Here is a 27,541-nt window from a genome sequence, read left to right on the forward strand (position 1 = left end):
GCTCCTCTGCTAATCAAGACTGGGACCGCTATGGCCTGTCATTGGCTGGGTGGCCTGTCAGTGGACAGGCCGCTCAGACGCTGCAGCCGATGGGACCAGGAAGCTGCGGAGCACAGGAGAGAAGATCGGGAGCGCGGAGAAGTAAGGTATCAGGTGTTTGGGCAATTTTAGCTCTTAACCTAAACCAACAATCAGTGATAATCGTTTCCTCGGCTGATCATTGTTTCTATTACAAAACTGATTATCGCTCTGTGTAATAGGGCCTTAAGTCAATATTTGACCCGTAAACTATCCTTTAAATGTGACTTGAACCCTAAATAGAATCTCAGCCATTTATAGACAGCTGTTTCAGGGGTTTGCCCCTCATCAGTGCCGAGCAGTGTACTTGACAGCTGAATGCGATGCTAGATATAGCGCTGGGGGTACTGCTGCTGAACAGGGAGATACAGCTGGTATATGGAGCCTTACCGTCAGTGATCCATGGGTAAAAATATACATGGCTCTGTACTGACTAGGGGTAAGAACACCCAAATAGCTGTCAACAGATTGGCCTCTTTTGTAGCTAATATCCCTAGTTATGTGTCACGGTTATTTTATGGAAAAATTCAGTATCTTCCCTGCAGAACACAGCTCATTTAGAGCTCATTTTGTTTCCCATAGATCATTGCTTGTAAGACTATACACTACCTAGATCACCTCAATGAGAATCAGTTACGTCTCACAGACAATTTTCTATCCCTGTCCTATTGGTATCTAAAAGTGTCTCAAAGCAATAACATATGGTGCTGTCAGATATGGGGCGCCGTTTGTTCACAGTGCATTTTGTCACACAAAAAGTATTTACTATTGCACATTTTATTCTGAGATTACAAATGATAAATTTTGTGCCCACGAAATTAATTCTGTAAGGACAAAGTGAATTGTGTGATCTACAAAATACATTGTGTATAAATGCGCCCCATTATCAAAAGCTCCTGCACCCTGCTGATGGAGTTTACAGCACACCAAGGAGGGATTTGATCCCTTAGGGCGGGTTCACACTACAGAATTCTCGCGGACAATGTCCGCGGAATTCCGTCAGGTGTCCGCCCGCACATCTGGGCGCCTTTCCACCGGCCCTATAGACACCATTCTATGGGCCGGCGTATTCCGCTATACGCTGAAAGAAGTGTCATGTCACTTCTTTTAGCGGATCGCGGAATACGCCGGCCCATAGAATGGTGTCTATGGAGCCGGCGGAAAAGCGTGTGCCCGTGCGGGCGGACAGCTGACGGAATTCCACGGACATGGTCCGCGAGAATTCCGTAGTGTGAACCCGCCCTTATAGTGCCAAAAGATTATTGTTACATAACACTCACTGATAAAGTGAAATTTTGATAATGCAATCCTAATATATTAAAGGGGTTATCCTGTGTTAGAACAACGTGGCCACTTTCTTCCAGAGACAGCACCACTTTTGTCTACAGTTTGGGTGTAGGTTTTGCAAACCACACCTGAACTGGAGTCGTGTTGTCTCTGGAAAAAGTGGCCACGTTTTTCTATCGTTGGATAACCCCATTTAAGTATTTCCAAATTGTAGGAATGTCATTAAAAGACCAGGTGGGACCACTGAATGCCAATGCCGTAACATTAAAGCAAACATACCATCAGGTACATTGTTTTAGGATATTTACATCAACAGACGGGCGGTGCCTTTGACCTTTTTTCCCTCTGTCCCTCACAGCCCGGCAGGTCACCGACCACAGGGAAAGGGTATAGCCAGCCTCCATAAAATAAAAGCAGGTGTGCCACCATACCTGTGTGCCCAACCGGCACTGGCGTCACCAGGGGCGGATTAACTTTACTATAGACCTTGGGCCCCCCACCCCACTGTAACTACAGTCATGGCCAAAAGTTTTGAGAATGATACAAATATTAATTTTGACAAAGTCTACTGCTTCTGTTAACCATGGTTATCTCTAAAGAAACACGTGCAGTCATCATTGCACTGCACAAAAATGGCCTAACAGAGAAGAGTATCGCAGCTAGAAAGATTGCACCTCAGTCAACAATCTATCGCATCATCAAGAACTTCAAGGAGAGAGGTTTCATTGTTTCCAAAAAGGCTCCAACAAGACCAGCAAGCGCCAGGACCGTCTCTTAAAAGTGTTTCAGCTGCGGGATGGGGCTACCAGCAGTGCAGAACTTGCTCAGGAATGGCAGCAGGCAGGTGTGAGTGCATCTGCACGCACTGTGAGGCGGAGACTCTTGGAGCAAGGCCTGGTCTCAAGGAGGGCAGCAAAGAAGCCACTTCTCTCCAGAAAAAACATCAGGGACAGACTGATATTCTGCAAAAGGTACAGGGAGTGGACTGCTGAGGACTGGGGTAAAGTCATTTTCTCTGATGAATCCCCTTTCCGATTGGGACATCTGGAAAACAGCTTATTCGGAGAAGACGAGGCGAGCGCTACCACCAGTCTTGTCTCATGCCAACTGTAAAGCATCCTGAAACCATTTATGTGTGGGGTTGCTTCTCAGCCAAGGGAATCGGCTCTTTCACAGTCTTGCCTAAAAACACAGCCATGAATAAAGAATGGTACCAGAATGTCCTCCAAGAGCTACTTCTCCCAACCGTCCAAGAGCAGTTTGGCCATCAACAATGCCTTTTCCAGTATGATGGAGCACCTTGTCATAGAGCAAAGGCGATAACTAAATGTCTCAAGGAACAAAACATAGAGATTTTGGGTCCATGGCCTGGAAACTCCCCAGATCTTAATCCCATTGAGAACTTGTGGTCAATCATCAAGAGATGGGTGGACAAACAAAAACCAACAAATTCTGACAAAATGCAAGCATTGATTGTGCAAGAGTGGACTGCTATCAGTCAGGATTTGGTCCAGAAGTTGATTGAGAGCAGCCAGGGAGAATTGCAGAGGTCCTGAAGAAGAAGGGTCAACACTGCAAATATTGACTTGCTGCATTAACTAATTCTAACTGTCAATATAAGCTCTTGTTACTCCTAATAGGATTGCAATTGTATTTCTGTATGTGATAAAAACATCTGACAAACACACATAAAACCAGAGGGCAGCAGATCATGTGAAAATATAATATTTGTGTCATTCTCAAAACTCTTGGCCATGACTGTATAGCCGCACTAGTGAGGCGTTCATAGTATAGATAATGTCATAATGACCTAATTTGTGCAAAATTGTGGTAAAAAGCAGTGATTTTTTGCAAATCATGGCAGAACTGTAGCCATGGGCTCCCCAGGAGCTCAGGGCCTCGAACTACCGCCCAAAATGGACCTATTATAATCCGCTACTAGGCGTCACAACAACTTAACATCTGGCTGAGCTTCACACACTTCACACTTTACTATCTAGCAAGTGACCGGTCGAGCCTCACACCGGGGCTGCACCACAATTACACTTTACATGGCGTTAGTATGGAACGTCCTTCATATGAACTGTAATAACGGCAGATCTGAGTGCAGTCTTCAGTGATCTCTTAACACGTAGCTCTGCAATCACTATTGTCTCTTATGTTGGAATATTTCTATAGAAACGTTCCACCAACTCCGTTAACGCGGTGAATCACTTCTAATTGCTCCTTCTATTTCTTAAATCCGGTAGGAAAAATCCACTTAATGAGACGTTCCCATGTAATGACATACACGATAGCGGCAGAAAGGAAACACGCACACACACATCTTAATTTCTTTAAAACTTTTTTTTTTTCAGCTTTTATTCCTTAATTTTATTAATAATATCTCTTTCTTAAACATCCCTTTAAGGGTGAAATTAAATAGAACAATTTACAAAGAAACTGATTTGCCGGTATTCATAGAAGCATATGATTATTTTACATTGCAGGAAAAGAACAAAAGTGGAGCTGATCTCTCTCATTAAATAATAATCACAGGTTTAGGAAAATATTGCTGGACCAATTACAGAAACGAATGAACCCCTATTCATCAGAATCCGTTCCATCCCTGCAGGTGCTGGAGAGTCTCACTGTGCATGGGTAATACAAGTTGTATGAGATTAGAGAAACATGGCTGCTTTCTTCCAGTTAGAGCGCCACCCTTGTCAATAGGCTGGGTCTGGTATTACAGCTGAGCCCCATTTGAGTGTTTTTCTAAGCTCATAAATTCAACTCAACCAATAGTATTAAAAAAAAAATCCAATAGGCAAGATCTTATAATATTTCTTCCACCATTACCCTTACTTCTGTGTGTACAGATGGGCCTTGTTTCAGCTTCCAGGTTGTCATGATCCAGTCACATCATTACTGGTAGAGGCAGACCTGGGGGTTGAGGATATGTAATTTGGTTTTAGAATTTAAATGGGTTGTTCAGCATTAGAAAAAACATGGCCACCGGAGGTGCGCGAGCTCTCCCATAGACAGGCTATGGCACACTGAGACAGGCGGGATTACGCGGCGGAAAGCTCTTCCGCGGAATTCCGCCTGATTTACTCAGTGTGAACATACTCTAAGGGTAGCATAGACTAGTGACAAAAAAGCTGAACAGAATGATGTATCACTTACATTGTTCTGTGCAGCTGATCCAGAGATATCCTCCTGAATAACATGGACAATAAATAGTCCTATCCATTGTGTCCATGAGCCAGGTAGTCCTGGATATTCATGAGCACTGGAAAACTCCGCCCACCACAGCAAGTGATTGGCAGATCTATCCATGTTGTGTATAGGCAGTTAACTGTCAATCAGCAGCTGGAGGGAGGGGTGTGGCAAGAATCCTATTCTTCTGCCTATTAGGAGAATGGCTGAACAGAATCATGAAAGTAATACACCAATCTGTTCAGCATTTCAGGCACTAGTTTATGCTGCCCTCATTTAAGGCGGCATAAACCTAGTGGCAGATTCCCTTTAACTAATAGGATTGACTTTATTTGCTTACACATCCACCTCCATACTATTATGTATATGGGAGACCTTGGGATGCCATTTACAGTATCAACACCCACTACAGTGCTGATGTAATGGCAGATATCTTGGTTATCATCGGGATCTGTCAGACACCCATTGGGGTGTAGTCAAGAGGCCATGTTACATTTACCCTAAAAAGTTTGGTTATAATACCACACACTAGACTGGTAGCAGACACTGTCCAATTCATCTGAATAGAGTTTGTACCTACTACAATAATAATCCCATTCACAAGCACTGAATTAATTTTCAATTGCAGAAAAAGTCACTGTGTAAATTCATCCTTCAACCAAAGATTGGGGACGTCTGGCATCACTTCTCCTGTCTCCTGATGAAGGATCTCTATGTTCTTATCGCATTCTCATGGTGGCCTATACAGACCTGTAAGCAAACACTCAGCTATCGGGAACAGAACATGAGCAGAGAATGCTTTACAAAAGTTCAAGAACATCAAGAGCTTGTTGTTTCACGGATCTCCTTATTCATCTTCGACAGAGAACAAGTGTAACAAAAGTGGCATCAAAAGCTTCTCGTCCTCCTGACGCCAGTGGTTTTTGGTTTCTTGCTACAGTTTGGAGAAAGGTTCAGGAGTCTCCACAGCTTGCGGTCACTAAGTGCTCAGATGTGGCGCTAAAAGGAAGCTGAACCCTGGGAATTGTGACCATTTTTTACCTTATAATACCCAAAAAGCAGTAATCTGCCATACAATGTGTACATGTCAGTGTAACTGGTGGTGACTTGTGTATTCTTGATAAGTCTGATTAGAGTCTATTTGTGTCATGTTAAAGGGGTAGTGCTGCGTTTCAAAATTATTCACTAAATAACACACATTACAAAGTTATACAACTTTGTAATGTATGTTATGTTAGTGAATGGCCCCCTTCCCCGTGCCCCCCCCCCCCCACGCTAGACCTGGAAGTGTGATGCACTATACTCACCTGATTCGTGTCGACCCCCGTCCGCCATCTTGGTACAATGATGTAATCTTCGGGAGGCCGGCCGAACCGCTCCATCTGTCCCTCATTCCGGCCCCCCTATGCCGCGTCATTAGATGCTCAGCCGAGATTGGCTGAGCAAAACTGTCCTCAGCCAATAGCGGCTGAGCAGCTGATGATGCGGCAGTTGTATAACTTTGTAATGTGTGTTATTTAGTGAATAATTATGAAACGCCGCACTACCCCTTTAAATGTCTAGCATGCCAATAAAATTTTCCAATGGAAATGAAGAAGCTGTCACAAGCCGTCATGTACAACGATGACTTAGGCCCCATGCACTGCTCCATACGAAGGCATCATGTGGCACCTAAAAATGTATGGAAATATGCTCTTTTTGTTGCTTTCTATACGGATACATGACACTTTCCATGGGAACATTAGGACTGTCTTTACTACCATACAGGCTTTGTCATGTACATGAGGCCTAATCCCATTTACTGGTCTGCATGCCTATCTGATCCTGTACACATACAAAAGGAATGTATACACCGAGAGAACACATAGATGGCAACCTTATTAAGACTGCAAGATTTATGCTTAAATTTTACTGACCTAGATCATCCTCAATGGGATAAGGTGAACCCTGACCTTCTGAAGATCAACAGGGTCTTTACACGAATTGCATGTACAGATCATATGGGGGAAGGAATTGCTTGTATGAAGGCCTTCATTAATCCGAAAATTGAAGGTTTTGACCATGTTTCACCTCCCTTTGCGCTGGACAGGGGGCAGTCTTTCTCAAGATCAGTGGCTGTCTAACCACTTTTACTTAGACTTACATAACAATGAAGGAACCTCAAACCTCAGGTTTGTCCAAACTTGAATTTTCAGCATTTGATTACTGGTGGCTGAAGAAGTTGGATGCCGCCCTAAGGCTGCCTGAAAAACATAAAAAAGACAGTCTATGGTCTATGTTTGTATCCACGGTTTCCAGGCAGCCTTAGGATGGCATCCAACTTCTTCAGCCACCAGTAATCGAATGCTGAAAATTCAAGTTTGGACAAACCTCATGTTTGAGGTTCCTTCATCGCTAGTTAAGTCTAAGTAGTAGTGGTTAGACAGCTACTGATCTTGAGAAAGACTGCACCCTGCCCAGCGCAAAGGGAGGTGAAACATGGTCAAAACCTTCAATTTTCGGATTAATGAAGGCCTTCATACAAGCAATTCCTTCCCCCATATGATCAAATGCAGAGAGTTCGGACAAACCCAAGCATGCTCAAGGTTTGTTCATCTCTAGACTTAACTCTACTAAGTGGCGCAGATGTCCTATACAAAAGTCCCTTAGAAGGAGTGAAGATATGATGTTAATATATCCCTATAGATGAACTCAATATTGATTCATAGTCCTACAGCATTATCTCAATGGTAAGTGTGCTTATAAGTTCCTATAGGCCATGGGTAGGGAACCTTGGCTCTCCAGCTGTTGAAAAACTACCAATGCCATCATGCCTGGACAGACATGATGGGAGTGGTAGTTTTGCATCAGCTAGAGAGCCAAGGTTCCCTACCCCTGCTATAGGCTGATGTCTCATGTTTGCCAAAACAAAGCTTCACCATACAGATCCCTATGCATTGTTAGTGCTGCAGTTAGCAAGTCCTTCTTATGGGAAACATACAATATTCTTCGAGACATGCACATATATAAAGATACAGACATACAATAGATAGTATATGGTCCTACCTACATCTATCCCATATCACAAACTCCACGTTTCGCTAGCTGGTAAAGACATTATATAACACAGACTGTTCTTCATCCAGAAATGCAGCTTACTCTGTAGTTTCTCCAAACAAAATACGGCTTTTGTTTAATACCGCTCCCCCCCCCACTTTCTTTCCTGCTTCACGCTGGTATCTCTGTGTCAGCCTGTGCGCCTTGGCACACTGTCTCGATACACTCAATATCTATTCATCTCTATCCATAGCCCACACCGGAATAGGTGTAGACAAAAATCCTGGAGCCCATACTTGTGTGAGATCCCAGTAAACAGAAGTGTTGGGTTCACATTCTGAGACTATGTAGGTCATTATGGAGATTTCAGAAATTTCAAGGCAAAAACTAAGCTATAAAGTTTTAAGCCAAGCTCCACTACATAACCCAGTGCTGACTACTAATGCTCTTATTCTTATGAGCAGGTATGTTCCTGCAAGTGTAACTTTTCAGAAATCAATAAATATGAATAGTACAAGCGATTTTAAGAACCTTTGTAATAGGTTTTATTAAGCAAAAGAGTTTCCTTCTGTACTTTCCTACCACCCCCTCACTTCAGAAGAAGCAGAATTTCTGTGTCCATTATGCTCTATGGAGAGGGAAGGGGGGTGAGTGAGCATGGAGAGGAAAAAAGGCAGATCTGCTCAACACATCCTGCTGCAATTTTCTTTCACCAAGTTCCCAGACCAACATTGACCTTTCTGACCCGTGAATCCAGCATTTTATCTGCCCAGTCAGTCTCCAAACAACAGGGCTGCTTGGCTGCTCTTGCTGCTCACTCATCCCCTTCGGCCCCTCCATAGGTTATAATGGACTTAGCAAACCTGTCACTTTGCTCCTCTGTAATGAAGATGACTTTGCCTAAATTTGACAGATAAGAAGTAAGTGAGGGAGGGAGGGGGGGAGGTTGTAAAACAGCTTTTTGAGTACAGGAAGAGGCTTTTTTGCCTAAAAAAAATTATTACATATTTTCTTAAAACCGCTTGTACTATTCATTTCTGCAAAGAAAATTTAAATGACAGTTAGGGTGGGTTCACACTACGGAATTGTTGCGGATAAACTCTGCGGAATTCCGTCGTGTGTCCGTGCGCACAGCCGCACGCCTTTCTGCCGGCTCCATAGACACCATTCTGTGGGCCGGCGTATTCCGCTATCCGCCGAAAGAAGTGACATGTCAGTTCTTTCGGCGGATAGTGGAATATGCTGGCCCAAAGAATGGTGTCTATGGAGCCGTCGGAAAGGCGCGCGCCCGTGCACGCGGACACACGACGGAATTCCGCAGAGCTTATCCGCGAGAATTCCGTAGTGTGAACCTACCCTTACACTTTAAATTACACCGGAATTGGTAAAAAAGTAAGCACTTTATACATGACCTCTGTCTGAAGGAATTTTACTCATGGAATTCTAATGGAAATTTCTTAAATTGATCTTAAGACGTAGGTGACAGGATGCATCAAATCGAGGCATTTACCACAATGGGTTACAGTATGTGATTTCAGTCTCTAATTTGTCATAGGAACAAGGCTGAATACATGTGAAGATTTTTTTTTGCGATCCAACCTGAAATACTGCATTTTAGAGCGGATTACCCAATTTGATTGCTTCATAAATCACAGACGGGATTGAAATCTCTTTTTTCCGACAACTACCCAAATATGCCCTGAAAATGGTCTTTTATGGGGGTATAACCTGCATACAGTATGCAGGGAAGAGGGATCCTATCACCACTTTCATGCTGCCTGAAACATGAGCCATCAGGCCATCCCCTTGCCTGCTTCACTGGCTGCGATTGATAGATCGCTCCTGTACACAAACTGAGAGAGAGATATATTGATCAAGGCTGGTGGGGAGGAGGGAAGCTGTAGGGAGCACCCTGATGATTTGTGGTTCAGGCAGCATGAAAGTGATGATAGGTGTCCTGTCACCCTGGCACGGGGGGTGACAGGTCTCCTTTAAAGTGTACAGCAAACATAAAATAATGAACAAAACCAAGAACTTATGAGCTGCTGTATGCCCTGCAGGAAGTTGTATATTCTTTACAGTCTGACACAGTGCTCTCTGCTGCCACCCCTGTCCATGTCAGGAACTGTCCGGAGCAGGAGAGGTTTTCTATGGGGATTTGCTACAGCTCTGGACAGTTCCTGACATGGACAGAGGTGGCAGCAGAGAACACTGTGTCAGACTGTAAAGAATACACCACTTCCTGTAGGACATATAGCAGTTGATAAGTACTGGAAGACTGGATATATATATATATATATATATATATATATATATATATATATATATATATATATATATAACTTTCTGAAACCAGTTGATTTGAAAGAAAAAGATTTTCATCGGAGTACTTTTTTGATGCAAACTAAGGTGAAAAGAAAAAACAATATAAATATAAACACAGCTGCAGTCAAGTTAAGGGTTAAACAGGAAGATAAGTAGAACCATCACTCATACTAAAACATTGAGTACAGAAGAAAAGCTTGCAATGCTCTTGTCTGACAAGTAGCGGTAGTGGTGTACTAGGATGAGCACGCTTGTTTATACATGGACACATAGCTGTGATAATAACGCTGCAATAAATCACGGCTATATAAAAAACACTTCCCTTCTCCTAGTCTTCTCCTTTCGGCTAATATTCTGGATTTATGGGGCTGAGTTTTATCGGTGCAATACGGCTAGGATTATAAACCAGTTAGAGACCCAAAGGCATCAGGAAATCTGATTCTCGCCAGCAATGCAGGAAGCCGCTCACTTGGTATTCGGAGAGAGCAGGAAGTTTTAGCAACAAATAATATTGTACACAGAAGCAAGCTGTGCGACCTCCATAAGGGCGGCTTCACACGCAGCGGCTCTTGGAAAAATGCCACCGCAGAACACCAGAAGTGGATGGAAATAGAATAGGAAATATAAAAGAAGGAATTATCCTTATCCTTCTTGCTGGATCCACTTCTGGTTTTGGCTTGCTTGGTTCTTCATTGGAAAACAGCGCCACTCCTGTGCCCAGGTTGTGTGTTGTATTACAGTTCAGTTCCATTCACTTTAATGAAACTAATCTGGAAAACCACACTCAAACTGAGGACAGGAGAGGTGCTGTTTCTGGAAGAAATTGGCCATGCTTTTGGAAGCCTGGATAACCCTAAGGGTGTGTTCACACGTACAGGATCTGCAGCAGATTTGATTTGCTTTGAATCTCCAACTTCAAATCTGCTGCGAATCCTGTACGTGTGAACGCACCCTTAATGTATCTTTATAGCAGTTATATCTCCAAATCCTTGGCATAAGTTTAGATAGATGCCACGTCCCTTTTGGCTCCTCCTCCCTGCCCTGGTTGATTGAAGTACAGGGCTCGGCTTATAGCGCCAAGCCCTGTCTCCAACTCCTAGGCATCTGCCACTGCTGGTAAATACAGGACCATCCCTCTAAATCCTGTGTGTGTTTTCTGTACTTACCAACAAGTTGGGTTTTAGTTCTATAAACCGAGTCCTGTATGTCAAACAAAGAGATAGGGGAGGGAAACCAGGTAAGGGATGGTGCATAACGTAACTAAATCTGGGGGACGGTGGGTTTGGAGCTCCAATGTTATAAAGATACACTTTAATAGTTTAACCCCTCCCCCTGGACACTTGAGAGAAAATCATTATTGTATAAGTTTTGGAAAACCTATTACCAGTAACAAAGGAGAGTTTGACTATGATGCCTTGTCACCTATCTGACCGTGTCTACAGCTTATATGATAAATATGAGCTGACAGATTCCTCTTAAGGGGACAAACACACACACCATATACGCAGCGTATTTACTGCTGCGATACGCAGCAAATAAGCTGCAGATGCGGTAGGTGTGAACGCACCCTAAGGGGAATTTTCATCAGTTTAGACAAATCTAACCTGCTAATAGCTGTCTACTGTGCAGGGGGTGCCGAGGAGGAAGGTACGTGTCTAGCCTTCCCCTTCGCCGCCGTTCCTGTGCTGTTAGCAATGTAATTCCAGACAAATAGCAGATGGAATGTAATTACTAATAATTCAGGAACCCGTCCACTTTCAGCAGCAAAAATCCCATCAGCGAATACACCCCTTATATCTGCAGTACACCCCTTATATCTGCAGTACACCTCTTATATCTGCAGTACACCTCTTATATCTGCAGCACACCTCTTATATCTGCACTACACCCCTTATATCTGCACTACACCCCTTATATCTGCAGTACACCTCTTACATATGCAGAAAACCTCTTATATATACAATACACCTCTTATATCTGCAGAACACCTCTTATATCTGCAGTACACCCCTAATATCTGCAGTACACCCCTAATATCTGCAGTACACCAATTATATCTGCAGTACACCTCTAATATCTACAGTACACCTCTAATATCTACAGTACACCCCTTATATCTGCAGTCCACCTCTTATATCTGCAGTACACTCCTTATATCTGCAGTACACTCCTTATATCTGCAGTTCACCCCTTATATCTGCAGTACATACAGTATACCGTACATATGTGGTATTTGAGACTCCTGAGCCATGTCCTAAGACTCCTGTTGTCACACAGTTACTGGGTGGGTTTTGCAAGCTTGTGGGACAAGTCGCAGCAAGCAACAGTGTCTTGCTTTATTAGTTGTATGACAGCACTAGCTTATATCTGCTGGGGTTAGCGGGGCGGGCAGCAGACATGTAGTAACAACAGATTATTAGACAGGTGAAGGCTCCAGTATGGAAACACTTAAAGGATTATATTCGGGAACCATATAACTAGCAGTCTTCTATAATGTGGGTATTATATGGGCTGCTGGTCAGTATACGCCCCATTGCGATGCTAATAGCAGTGGTGTACAGGTAACAGTCACAACGCTTGTATTCTAGTCAGTGACTGTTCAGATTGGTTCACCGTATAAACGCTGCAGGGAGTTTGAGCGCACGGCGTTCCTGCATTAATGTTTACATCCACATCACCTCTTGTAACACTCCGAATAAAAGATCCGATGATCTATGATCATGTGTCATGACACCGATCAAGAGAGCGAATGGGCTGCAGCACTGGATAGCACAGAACCATGCATGCGTTTTGGATCAAGATTTACCTTATATCAAAGGGGTACTCTGGCAAAAGTCTGGTACCAGAAAGTTATATAGATTTGCAATTTACTTCAATTTAAAAATCTCAAATCTTCCCATACTTATCAGGTGCTGTATGCCCTGCATGAAATTTTGTTTACTTTTCAGTCTAACACAATGTTCTCTGCTGCCACCTCTGTCCATGCCACTTTTTGATAAGAAAGATTTTCGCTGGAGTACCCCTTTAAAGTAATATAAAATATTTGCATAAGAAGCAATACTCCACCTCTGGTGCTACTTACCCATGGGAGGGCAACAGGTTGAATTTTATCTTATCCACTCTTTTTGTTTCCTATTTCCCCTAGTGTCAGATGTGAAAAGGACAGTCCAGATTTTACCTGCAGATTTCCTTGCATAAAACCTAACAGCATATGTCTAAGTGCCCTATTCCACCGGACGATTATTGTTCAAATTATCGTTAAATCGTTCAAATCTAAACGATAATCGTTCATTTCAATAGCAGTTAACGACTAACGACAGAACGAGAAATCGTTGATCGTTTACTAAGACCTGGACCTATTTTTATCGTTGCTCATCCGCAAGTCGTTTGGTCGTTCTCAGTAGTGACGAACGAAATAGCGACGACAAAACGACTGCAGGAACGATCATAAGTAACGATTATCTTTCCATGTAAATGGACAAACGATTTCAGGTCTTTTGTAATAGCGGTCGTTTGGATTGTTTATCGTTAACGATTATGCGAACGATAATCGTCCAGTGGAATAGGGCCCTAAGGGTCCATTTACACTGAAAGATTTGAAGCCAAAGATTTGAAGCCAAAGCTAGAAACAGACTATAAACAGAGATCAGGTTATAAAGGAAAGACTGAGATTTCTCTTCTGTTCAAATCCATTCCCGGCTTTGGCTTCAAATCTTTGGCAGATAATCTTTCTGTGTAAATGGACCCTTATGTGCGACCATACTGATAGGGTTAAAACATGTATTCGGATATCATACTATCCCTTGCAAAAAAAAAAAAAAAAAGAGCCTGAAGTCTGATCTGTCAGATGTTTTACTATTTACAGGGTGGAGAATATCAAAATAAACTCTTGCCCACATTGCTTGGCTTGCGGAGTCCTAGGACGGTCAGGCTAGTGCCCATTATGTAGGGGGAAGGGGGCAGCGCTGCTATTTTCACTCACGGTTGGGTCTGCTGAAGGGGGGGGGGAGCACGACCTTTCTTTTTCTACAGGAAACAGGCGCAGAAATTGTATCCCTGAGGCCTTGTGTGTAGCAACATTTAGAGAGAGGGCGAAAGACTGCAATGCAGAGGAGCCTGGCTGCGGCAATCAATGTGGGCTGTATACAGAGTAACCCAAGCCTCCTGACTGATGCCGGGGACTTCAAGGTTCAGTCCTGAAATCAGCCAAACATTCCTGAGTGTCAATCACCGGAGGCAGAACTCCGCAGCCAGATTATCAGCAGGAAAAAGAACGATTTCTACCACCACAATAGTAGCCTTGTATCCTTCCGAAATTACAAGACGTCTTCATTAACCGGTTAGAGATTCAACCATTTTTTTTATTATGTAAAATTATACGTAGTTTATCAGTTAATTTTTTGCATTATTTTTCATGACTTTATTTTTATGCTGTTTTTCATTTGGTATCTTTGAGCAATTTCAAGCAAAAATGCATAGAAAAGTAATACCTGTCCTACAGACACCCCATAAGGTCATAACAGGCCTTTAGGATGAGACCGCACAAATGGTTGGTCGCATGCAGCCAATGATCAGATGATCGTACCGGAACAATGGTGCAGTCAATGTCATTGTCAATAGCCTGGATAGTTCAGTGGATTTGTGGTTGGCTGAAGGATAGATATCAGAGGGTTGTTGTTAATGGTGAATATTCCGAGCAGAGACTGGTTACAAGTGGTGTGCCTCAAGGGTCTGTTCTGGGTCCTATTCTTTTTAATGTTTGTAAGTGACATAGGAGAAGGTTTGGTAGGTAAAGTTTGTCTGTTTGCTGACGACACAAAAGTGTGCAATAGGGCTGATATTCCTGGAGGTGTCAGTAATATGGAAAATGATTTAGCTTAGCTAGATAAGTGGTCCAAACAGTGGAAATTGAAGTTCAATGTTTCCTATGTAAAATAATGCACTTGGGGAGGAGGAATCCTCTATCCGAGTATCACATCGGCAGTACTGTGTTGGAAAAGACTTCAGAAGAGAAGGATTTAAGGGTAGTGATTTCTGACAGCCTTAAAATGAGTCACCAGTGCAACCAGGCTGTGGGGAAAGCTAATAGTATGCTGGGCTGTATAGCTAGAGGTATAACCAGTAGGAAGAGGGAGATTGTGATCCCGCTGTATAGAGCTCTGGTGACAACACATCTGGAATACTGTGTCCAGCTCTGGAGACCTCATCTAAAAAAGGACATTGATAAAATACAACGGGTCCAAAGACGGGCTACAAAAATGGTGGAGGGTGTGAGGCATAAACCATATCAAGAAAGACTTAAAGATTTGAATCTGTATAGTCTGGTGGAAAGAAGGGAAAGATTGAAACCTTTAAGTATCTTGAAGGTCTAAATAAGGTTCAGGAGGGAAGTGTTTTTAGTAAAAAACTGAGTTCAAAAACAAGAGGACACAGTGAGAGATTAGTTGGGGGAAAGATCAGAAGCAACGTGAGAAAATATTATTTTACTGAAAGAGTAGTAGATACCTGGAACAAACTTCCAGCAGAGGTGGTTGGTAAATCTACAATAACAAAATTTAAACACGCCTGGGATAAACATATATCTATCCTAAGATAATAAGAAAGAAAATACTAAAAGGGCAGACTAGATGGACCCAGTGGTCTTTTTCTGCTGACAATCTTCTATGTTTCTATGTTTATGTCTCTATGTTTAATAGCCAGTAGTTCCTGCACCTGTCCATTATGTGATGAGAAAACGGCATTGACGCTTCCTAATTGGTATACGCAAAAATTAAGGATGGGGCAGGGGTTAATAAAAACTGTATTTGACATCTCATTGATAAATTATATTAAAAAAGTTCTTGAAAAATAACAGACATCCCTGTACAGTTCTTCTCCCCCATGGATCAGATCACTTCCTGGTTTTCTATCTGATCTAGAAGTGTGCTGTTGCCCTGCCAGTATTTCCTGGACAGATCAGAAGATTGTAGTTGAACTCAGCATGCCTGACCCATCTCAGTGGGTGGATACCAAGGGCAGCAGGTTATTAAAACAAACCAGTCACGTGGGGGATTATTAAATCTGTACCTGAAGAAGGATATTATCATAAAAGCTTGTATATTATGTCACATGATGCATTTATTTACAGCAGGGAAACTACAACTCCCATTATGCCTGGAGAGCCAAAGCTTTAGCTTTGGCTGTCCAGGCATAATGGGAGTTGTAGTTTGGCAACAGCTGAAGAGCCAAGTTTCCCTACCCCTGATTTAGACCCATTTAGCTTTGGGAGACAACCCCTTTAAGAGCACCCGACACCTTTCTGGGTGTTTTTTAAAATATTGTAAGAAATGTGTATGTAGAGAGTAATAATATTAATACGTCTATCATAATTTTGTCTCGGTTGAAGTCCAGAGGGGAGATTTATCCAACATGGTGTAAAGTGAAACTGGCTCAGTTGCCCCTAGCAACCAATCAGATTCCATCTTTCATTCCCCACAGACTCTATGGAAAATAAAAAGTGGAATCTGATTGGTTGCTAGGGACAACTGAGCCAGTTTCACTTTACACCATGTTGGATAAATCTCCCCCCAGGTATCAAGACTTTCTCTGATCATTAGAATAAATGGGGAAAAGAGCGTTTCTGCACATGCTGTGCCCTTTCATCTTCACTCTAAAAAAAAACCTATTGAGAGCAGTGTACAGATTAATAATGGAATTCTATAGAGAAAGTCCCATAGACTTCCATGATAACTGTATATAGCTCGCTATAGCTATTCAGAGTCGGAATAAATGGGTTTCTAAACTTTCTTTCTAGCAATCGGTTATTTTCCATCCATATTATAGCGTGGGATCCAGGGGGTACTGATGAAGCAAATAGGGTGAAACATATATTTTTTTGGGGTGGAGGCCATAGCTTTATTGACATTTTTTAGAGATGAGCGTAACTCCAGCATGTATCCATGCTTTAGCGTACTCCCTAGGGCTGCATCCAACTTCTTCAGCCACCGGTATTAGAATGCTCAGATTGCCCTTACATTTATTCCTGTGGTATTGTACCATCCATACCTTATTACTTCTCTTGGCACCTCTGCAATAGGTTTTGGATACTTGGCTAGTTTTATTACGTTTACTGATATTGCACATATCATATGCACTTTGTACTTTTGATATGGGATATTAATACCATGTATTATTTGTATTTCTTCCCTTATCTACGGCCTCCTCCCTTCACCATTATTTATAGATTTTATTGCACAAATAAAGTTCTCTCTCTTAATAACTTTGTGTTATTTGACCATATGGCGTCTATTAGAGATGAGAAAATCTACAGTAGTACAAGGCAAAGCGCTTCGTTCCTACAGTGATTCTGCTCATTGGGCTGTGGGCTTTGACATCTGTTCCGCTCCTCCTGGGAAAAGCTGGATCCAGTCCTGGGAAACTTCTCCCAGTTTCCCAGGACTGGATCCATCTTTTCCAGCACCCAGAGAGGAGCGTCAGGGAGCGGAGCAGACTTCAAAGCCCCACAGCCTGACGAGCAGAATGCCGAAAAGAAAAAAAGCACTTTGCTTCCTTCCTACTGTAGATTCGCTCATCTCTAGTGTCTATATACGTCCGCCGTCCATCTCCAACCATCCACAATTGTAGAAGCTATAGCTAAACTCTTCATTTTTAGATGCTTTTCTACGACGAGAGGGGAGTTTTTGCTCTACACACGGTTCTTTGTGACCAGTTTCTCCTCTATAACGATAAAGGAGGACAACTTTAGCGATGGATCAATGGTGGAAATTCATTTTTCATTGGGCCAAACAAGGCTGTTTTCTTCTTGTCCTCAGTTCCATTGAAGTGAATGGAGCATAATTGTAATACCACACCCAAAACTGAGGACAGGGGTGGCGCTGTTTCTGGATCCACATGGCTATGATTTCTAGTCTTGAATAACCTCTTCAATGCATCTTTCAAAACACGAGTGACAATTGCGGAGCCACCCCAGCTTGAGACTAAAAGGATCAGAAAAGCTTCAGGCATTTCATCTTTTAGACGTCAAACGGGGCAAGTCAGGACACATTAAGTATCAGTCGGATCTCGGTTTATTTCAGGAATGTGACTTGGAGCATTAACTAATGTTTTGTTGTAGAGAGTCAAAGGTAGAGAAGAGGAGCGATGACGCAGCAGGACGTGCACAGCTATTTTGTTACTGGTTGATGAATACAAATATCATGTTAGCAAGCTAAGAATGTTTGGGGTGAAAGAGTCAAATCTCCAATAGAACGTATTAAGCGTTCTTCGAGTGATCCATCGCCCAGAATATGCACCAGTGGTTTAAATATAGGGCAGAATAGATGAAGACTTGACTTGTTGAAGCCCTTTACTTTCTCCCTGCAGAGGTTAGTTGTGAGCATGCTCCATGGACTCATTGTACAGGAGAAGGGGGTGGAGTTGTGTGGAGCAGCTATTGTGTGTACCCCTATTATCCCCTTTCATTGTGATGTTAATAAGGACACTGCTGGGAAATGACCTTTACAGAACAGGAAGTATATTAGTTTTAGGCCTAGTGGCCAAAATAAAAGCTGCAAGATTTTAGCCTTATTAGATAAGACACTAAAATGGAAAAAAAAAAAAAATGGTAGCATAAACTAATGACAGAGAAGCTGAACAGAATGATGTATCACTTATATTGTTCTGTGCAGCTGATCCAGAGATATCCCCCTGAACAACATGGACAATGAGTAGTTCTCTTTATTATGTTCATGTGCTTAGTGGTCCTGGATATTCATGAGCAATAGCAAACTCCACCCACCAGCTGCTGATTGGCAGTTCTTTCTAGGCTGTGTATAGGCTGTCAACTGTAAATCTTCAGCTGGGGGGAGGAGAGGGGTGTGGCAAAAATCCTATTCTCCTGCATATTAGGAGAACGGCTGAACAAATTGATGTAAGTAATTAGAGATGAGCGAACCTGGAGCATGCTCGAGTCGATGCGAACCCGAACTTTCGGCATTTGATTAGCGGTGTCTGCTGAAGTTGGATAAAGCCCTAAGGCTATGTGGAAAACATGGATATAGTCATTGGCTGTATCCATGTTTTCCAGACAACCTTAGAGCTTTATCCAAGTTTAGCAGCCGCCACTAATCAAATGCTGAAAGTTCGGGTTTGGATGGACTACATTGTGCTGTTTGGCATTTCTGTCCGTAGTTTATGCCAACCTCATTTAAGGCAGAATAAACCTACTGACAGATTACCTTTAAACAAATAGGTCATTTTTGATGACACATTCCCTTTAATTGAGGTCTGCCAACAGTCTTGAGCCCTCAAAACTGTTGAAAATAAGACTTTCAAGTGCCCCCTGGTTTTTGGTGTTCATAGCTCTTTGCACTGGTATGGTCCCTGATTGTAGTCAGGTGATTTCTAACATAATTGTAAATTGCTTCATTTACCAAAAATTATTTTATTTCTTACCCCAGAATAAAATAAAAAATAAAAAAAATCTTTCAGAGAAGTGAATGGAAGAAAGTACATATGTGGGTACTTGTTACAGGCAGATGAATTCAGGTCCCACCCCCTGAAATGGAGTGACGACTATAACATCCAATCAGGGGTCTGCTAGAACAAACACTCAGCAAAGAGGAGGGGCTAGTGGAAGTGTTTAAAGGGGTTATTTAGAATTAGAAAAAAAAAAAAAAAAAAGCTACTTTCTTGCAAAACAGCGCCACCACTGTCCTTAGGTTGTGTGTGGTATTACAATTCAGCTCCATTCAATTCAAGGCGACTCTTCAAGTCTGTAAAAACACAACCAATAAAAAAAAAAAATACATAAACATCCATGAAATAGTCCTCCAAGATCTTTATTTACATATAGCAATGTATTCATCATTTGCCCGTATATCATTGAGAAATTAAAAAATATATATATTCACACATATATACACATTGTATATACACGTACATAAATATACATATACATATTATTTACACACCTCTTGCCTATTACATCACATGCAGATCATAAATATTTACGATTTCTCGATATCTGACACACTCGCCTTCTTAGGTCAACTGTGGTGGAGTTTCTAAAGGGATTTTTCAGAATTGATAGGCAATTATTAATAGATGTATGGAGGTCTGCTTATTCGCTGTTTGAAGATCTCAGAACCTCTTTACCAGGAACAGCTCCAGTGTTTTGTAGTGGCTGTGTATGGTATTGCAGCTCAGTCCCGTTCCACACGAATGTAGTATAGATGACCCGTTCAAAGGAAGGGCCACCAAGGACATGATAACTCCTTTAATTCCATATGAGTAAGCAGTCCTGTGACATGAAATTTTGTCCACACAAGGCGAACATATTAAATCTTGGAGCCAGGAATGTTTAAAGGGGTTTAACAGTTTTATACACTAAATGTAAGTCTGAAAAACGCCACTGAATGAAGGGGCTTTATAGAGTGGCACTACCCACAATAACAAGTCTCTGTGCAAAGCCAAGAGGGGTTTAAATGCTCAAGTAGGCAATGCCGAGCTACAGCATGCATGCCTCCTCTCTCCTCCACCCTTCTTTGCTTTGGTCGATATACAGGGGTGGTGGAGGGAGACGGCTTGCATGCAGTGGCTCGGCACCACCTAGTTGACACTTAAAGGGGTTATCCAGCGTTAGAAAAACATGGCCACTTTCTTTCAGAGACAGCCCGACTCTTGTCTCCAGTTTAGGTGGGGTTTTGGAACTCCATTGATGTGAATGGAGCTTTATTGCAAACAATTGCACAGTGGTGCTGTCTTTGGAAGCAAAATGCCATGTTTTTCTAATGCTGGATAATCCCTTTAAGCTTTGACCATGATTGAGAGTTGATATGGAGTATACTTCAGACATCAAGTACATATAGTACCATTTTGAAATATAAGCACAAAAATAAAATAAAAAATACTTTAAGAACCCATTGGCAGGGACAGAGCCATTTCCCGACCAACATGCTGAAGTGGGGGAGAACCTATTGTTCTTCCAATGCAGAGAACTGTAGAACTAATTTATTTGAACCATATAAATTAAACCTCGGAGCTAAAATCAACATTCTGCACATGAAATCATCGGGTTCTGTGTTTTTTTTTAATCTACAAGCCTTTTAGCTTGCTTGTAAGGATAGAATAAGATAGTTCCTTATGTATACTCGCTGTCTTTCAACATATATAGAGCTATTTGGCTTATAAAGATCGGTTTTGACTGTGTGACCAGTTTGGTCGGCCTATTTACTGTAAACTATGCATTGACGCTGGTTTGTTCTCAGCACAGTCCCCATTGCAGACAGGTTTCTATAGAAGATCTGCCAGCTTTGCAAAAGAAAAAGCTACGATGCGAACAAAGGCCAGCAGAGGATATGTACGGGTATGGACACGCAGTATACGCTTGACCTCGGCATACCCTCATTATTCACAGAAAGGATTTTTACACCAGTTTCGCTGCTGCCAAAAAGCAATTTTGTAGTTTATATGTTCTTAAGTTCAGACTTGCAGACTTACATATCTGGCGAGTCTCCAATGCCCTACAAAGATCTCTTTTACAAAAAGAAGGGATTTGCCATGATAGTTCTCTTGAACTGTTGGCATCTTCACACGGCATTCATCTAATTGAGAGTTAAAATGAAAAATGATATGTGAGGGATAAGTCATGTGGAAACGGCGGCCTTTCTCTCCATAGTAACTGGATTCCCTTCCTGTAAAATGATACAGGTCCCTTTCATAATGATGCATAATATTGCCAAATAGCTGGAGATGACTGAAGCAGCCTGCTCGGAATCAGCATCCGGGGTTAAATTATATATATAATAAACCTAACGTGTCATCATCAAGAAGGATTTTCATCATATTCTTATATTGAGATATGAAGGATTGGGGAAGAAGAACTGCAGCTGCTCTTCTCCAGCATCCCATATGATAATAAAAATTTCCAAATCACCATCCACATCAATGTCTACATATTAATGCTAATCAAGCAGCCTATGTGAATAGGTTTTGGACCCTCACAAATGTTCTTATGGGAAAATGACACAGTAGGTAGTGTTAAAGATGGGACGGAGGAAAAGAGGTGCTGCAGCTTCAGCCAATTTATCCAGACATGACAGCAGTAATATCTCATGTGCAGTAAAGAGACTTTTATTCAATGCTAGAGATGAGCGCAACTGGAGCATGCTCGAGTCCAATCGTTTAGCATCTTAATACTGGTGGCTGAAGAAGTTGGATGCAGCCCTAGAGAGGCTGGGAAAATATTAATACAGCCATAGGCATTAGGCTGTATCCATATTTCCAGGGCTCCCTAGGGCTGCATCCAACTTCTTCAGCCACCGGTATTCAAATGCTGAACGATCAGACTTGAGCATGCGCCAGTTGCGCTCATCTCTAGATACCGTTTCTATAGTAGGCACCCACTTTTCTGATCTGGGCAACCCCCCATACATGAAACCCAATGAAGTGCAGTAATTCTTTAGAGGTGGCACTGCAGCCACCTGCTCGGTACCTAGGCACACACTGCAGAAAGGCATTGGTCTCATACATGGTGCAATATACAGACACCCATAACAGGTGATCGTATACTCACAGTGGTCACAGTTTCACTTTTTAGTCATCTACAATATAATAAATTTTAATAACATAAAACAGGACAACATAAACTTGTTGGGAAAAAAAATATTTGTGTCATTTTATAAATGTGTCGGAGAAAATATTGCAGTGCTCAACCCACTTTAAGGTAACTGGTTTGACGAAAAGCAAATGGCCATCAAGTTCATGATCACATATGGTGACGTACAGATACAGCGTCAGTAAAGCAATAGTTCTGTTAGGAGTTGGCTTCTCACATGTCGAATGGCACCAGGGAAATACTTGGCTTTTTGGCTGCCCGGTTTGTACAGGTTTTCAATGTGTGAAGGCCATTCTACAATGCTGACTATGCCATTTGGGATGTGAGATTAGGCCTTCACACATACGACAACCATTTGGTTTTAAACAACAGTAGAACTATAGATATTGTAGTGAAGAAGAGCAAGAAAGGCTGACATAGAAGTAGTGTCTCCGTCTACAAGAACCATAGTTCAGCTTTCATCTCCTGAACATGTGACTATAGTGGTGGACGGCCCCTTGGACAAAGTTCATCTAACTAGAGCAATCGTATGAACTAAAATGATGGCTATTCGCCTTCAATAGCTGTTGGCTAAATGCTTCTTCCTATACAAATGCACATTTGGTTTAGATGCAACAGGGAGAAGGGAATACACCACTGCTACATGTATGTCTGACATGGCATCTCTTTTTTGGGTTTTGAAATTCAACCTGCCCAATCCTTCCTTAAACATAAATCGATCGGGAAACAGGGCACAACCCCAAAGCACACTCCCGCTGAAATGAGTGGGTTTGGCCATCACGGTGTATGGACACCTCTGGTCAACAACCCAGTTGAGTGGAGTATTCTGAAGAGAGCTAATAAATTAACACCACAATCTAGGAATAAAGTCTGGTTATGGATCTTTAGCCGACACCTTGCTACGGAACGGAGGAATGTATATAAATCACAATAATCTACAAAATTTAACAAATGGATTCAAAAAGTTACAAAAACTTAATATCCAACAATAAAACGCAAAACAGAACCAGGGAGGTAGATAAGAAAAGGCAAGACGAAAACCCTTAATGCCAAGCTAGATGGTTAAATGCTTTACTATATGATATCTCCACTTAGCAGTGTACATAGTAGTCAGTTACACCATCAATAATGCCCACACCACATATCATGACAACACCGACAATGGGGAGCCTTGATCAAAGCACTTTTGGCTTAAGGGTGAGCCAGGTCTTGTCCGTGTTGTGGCTTCTACAGTGCAGCAATGAATTCACGACTGGTGAACCAATAATAAGCCCAACACCCCAATATGAGCAACTTATTATGGTACTTCCCTTTTATTAACCCCCAACCGTGCAAACAAAAAAATTCCCTTTATAGGGTATAATATAATATATAATCTATTCTCTTTTTTTTCCATCCACGTGGATACGGTACCTAAAAGGCTTCCATTGTTTCATAGTCATTTCTGAAAAAAGTGCCAAGCCTTCAGAGACATTGTTTCCAGTAGTGCCTGGTGTGCTTATTCTGAATGCTATCACCTCCTTTATATTAGGGCCATCTGTTGAAGCTCTTCATAATGACATCTAAGTGAAAACACTTTCAGCTTTCTTTTAAAGGGAACCCATCATCACTTTTATGCTAGATGAACTATGAGTCATTGGAGTGGTCCCTGGGATCTTCTTATATTGATAGGCCTCTCCTTATACCCAAGCTGCCTGAGACCACTCCTATGACTTTTGGTTCGGCAGCATTAAAGTAACGATAGGTTCCCTCTTAGGGTACGTGCACACTACGGAATTTTCGTGACGTCAAGCAGATTCTGCCGGGCAGCCTCTGCTTGGAGTTCTGCCCGTTCCATAGACTCAATGATATTTGCTGGCGAATTCTGACACCTGCCATGTCAATTCTTTGGGCAGATGGCGGAGTCCACCGGAAAAATACCACTGAGTTCACGGAACTGGAGAAGGCTGCCCGGTGGATTCCGCAGGATGCCTCTGAGGAAATTCTGCAGTGTGTACGTACCGCAAAATTGTAGAAAAGTGACATGTTGAACCTAAGATGTCGTCGGAGCATGGTACTCTAGCTCTCCAGATAGCTTAGATAAATAGTTAGCAGAACTTACAGAAGACAGATCCCAACCTAACGCAACACCCCCAAAAATTGGTCTTTTCTTTCAGCCTTTTTCTCAAGTGAACGCTGCCAGTTTGAAGGCAACCAGGCCCTGTGCATAATATACACTTAGTTTAACATTTGGCAGAATTATTATTTGCAACTCGAAAAGTTACTATTAACGCCTTATGAAAAACACCTCCCCCGCCCCCCCCAAAAAAGTGCATCATACCTTCATTCTTTCTGGCTCTATAATTGGCACTAATGCTAATGAAGCAATATAGCACATTTCAACCTCCGATAGAAGTGATCATGTGGCAGAAGAGTGTCACAATGGATTTCCACGTTCACGCTACTGAAGGTTAAGTATAACCTGTCTGATGCCAAGGAGTGTTGCTTGGAAATTACATACCTTTATTAAAAGCCTTTTTGGTTTTCTTTTACTAGAAGCGTGTTGGCATGCATGTGGACCTGGAAGTACATAGTCATACTCTAGTAACATATGCCGCATGATCAGTAAACCCTTTCCTTGCCACAGAGGTGGGCAAAGTGTCGCTTATTCCCAGCAACATAAAGAGAGATAATTGGAAAGACATGTAAACATGCAATGTTGCATAAACAGTTGCACTGACATAGAACAGGATGGAGTATCACTGTTGAATACCACTTGGTGGGAGACCCTCGCCACCATCTATCTCCTGAGAAACAAATTCCCTTTGCAACAACCCAAAGAGGGCCTCACCCATCCTACCAAGCATTCTAGTTTCATTGGGTTTTTCTTTACGACTCCCTTTGGTTAGTGGTAAATCTAATTTCCAGTGGATCCACAAGGGAGAGAATGAACAAGCAAAAAAAAAACAAAATGAAAGAGTAAATGAAGAGTTCAAGCGGCTGAAGTTACTTGTACCATCTCCGACCCTACTTCCCTTACCATTCACCTCAGCTATAGGGGTTTTTAATTAAGTAGCCAAATCGTTGGGGGTTTTCCATTACATATTTAGGGGCATACATGTGCTCATGGGGGTCAGCCGCTGGATACTCTTGCTTGGTTCCATCAAACCAACCCCCAGTCTTTATAAGCCATCTGATGTAGTTTAAGTCTCTTTTGTCTTCATAGTCACCCCATCTTGGAAAATCCCCATTTTGTGCAGAGATTAGCTTAAAGTGGATTCCTTCTGGAGGGAAACACCAGGAGCAGTGCCATCCAGCAAAGTGTAAAGGGCTCCCCAAAGACCACTGAACTAAAATGTGCCCAGTTTTATTTTCATACTGCCGAAAGTTGGGCATAGTGTAATACTCCCGTCGGCGCAGGCGGATACCGTCTGTGCCGTATACAGTACGAAGCATTCCAATGGTGCAACCAGAAATCACCTCCAAGGTCCCCGGTTGCTTCCAAAAGAAGCCATAGAGTGATTTGCGCATATGGAAAGCAATGGGCTCCGTCCACCCATCATAAAGCTTAAGAAAGAGCACACCCTCTCTGCTGGGGATCTCATCAGCGTCATCTATAATGAAAAGGTCATCCTCTCGCAAGTTGCGCAGACGACTGATTCCATTACGAGTCAAAAATGTCCGCAGATAGTCATCTGCTATCCAACCATCTTGTCTCCCACCTTCGGGGAAGTGGTCAAGGAACACATAGACCACTTTGGATTTAACATAGTCAAATGTTCCATTAAGAAGCATTTGGCGGAATATAAGAGGACGTTGCTCCCCGTATGCTGTGAAGTTTGATTCACATACTAAGAAAACATCCACAGCCCCCTCCAGTTCCCGGAAGCGTGTCTCCAAAAGATCAAACTCATGATTTATATTGATGGCGTTTATAACACGGCGTGGTTTTGGCCGTGGTGTTAATCGATCCTTTGTGGGGAGATTGGAGTGCTGGACCACTGTTGGCACCCCACAACTAGGTCCATGCCAGCCAGGTAAACAAACACATTCCACCCATTTCCTCCGTTTCTGTGTTGGCTGCTGAGGCAGTCGAGAAATACTTGGTGATACCTTACGCGGAGGGGACCGTTCTGGCTTCTCAGAAGGCAAGCGGTCTAGTGACTTTGTTCCTGGTTTGAAGCATACACCTCCAGACTTAGTTCTCACAAAATACTCTGCTGTATCTTCCTGCAAAAGAAACTCCTTCAGGTGCAATTCATCTGTACTAATGCCTTGACTATTTCCTGAAGGAGGCGGCCTGGGATGCTGAACAACAGGCTCCGGAGGTCGATAGTAGCCAGGGGTGCGTAAAACCTGGGTGCCATCATCTGTCCTTTCTATATGTTGAGGTATCAAAGGTCGAGACTCCCAAAAGAAGCCAGAAATCAAATTTGGACTAAGAGAGACCAAGTCCTTTGACAGTGAAACATAAGACAGGGCTTTCAGAAAGTGGAGAACCGAGATTACACACAGTCCAGCCATGCAAAGGAGCAAGAACATCTTGTGCCACCTCATCTTCATCCTGTCAAAGAAGCAGAAACAACGGTCATAAATATATACGTGCAACCCAATTTTAACAAAGCAGTAAATTATGCGTAGGATTAAAAGACATAATAAAAAATAAAAAAAAGATTGCAAAATATACATGAATTGATTTCATCTAGGGATAAGCCAACTTACAGTACTAGTGAAGCGCTTCACTAGGCTCAGACGTCGGTTTGTCAGCCGCTGTCTTTGAACTCAATGCACTTTAAGCCCAGCAAAGCGCTTCACTAGTACCGTAAAGTCACTCATCCCTAATCTTATCCTATCCTAAAGTTATACGTTCCATTTTCTGTAGCCCTCAGCTTTGTTGTGTAAACTGGAACAGAATGTGCAGAGTCATCTCTTACTCAGAAGGTAGACAACTTAAAGACAGCTCTATTGTACCGACAGAAGCCTAAATAAGGTAGAATACCAACGCCATACATAGATAAGGCTCTGTATGCAGCTCTCCTGCCA

General features: G+C 42.4%; 1 protein-coding gene across 4 annotated transcripts in view; it reads right to left on the reverse strand.

Moving 5' to 3' along the window:
- Positions 1–19,726: 19,726 nt before the first annotated feature.
- Positions 19,727–27,541, reverse strand: part of MGAT3 (beta-1,4-mannosyl-glycoprotein 4-beta-N-acetylglucosaminyltransferase) — a 53,211-nt gene continuing 45,396 nt past the window's right edge. For all 4 annotated transcript variants that reach the window (XM_069967264.1, XM_069967262.1, XM_069967263.1 and 1 more), the window contains exon 2: positions 19,727–27,062. In XM_069967264.1, coding sequence (XP_069823365.1) covers positions 25,547–27,061 — 1,515 coding nt within the window. In that variant the 5' untranslated portion in view covers position 27,062 and the 3' untranslated portion in view covers positions 19,727–25,546. The remainder of the gene's footprint in view (positions 27,063–27,541) is intronic.

Source organism: Dendropsophus ebraccatus, chromosome 4 (assembly GCF_027789765.1).
Source record: "Dendropsophus ebraccatus isolate aDenEbr1 chromosome 4, aDenEbr1.pat, whole genome shotgun sequence".
In the NCBI taxonomy this organism is placed as follows: Eukaryota; Metazoa; Chordata; class Amphibia; order Anura; family Hylidae; genus Dendropsophus; species Dendropsophus ebraccatus.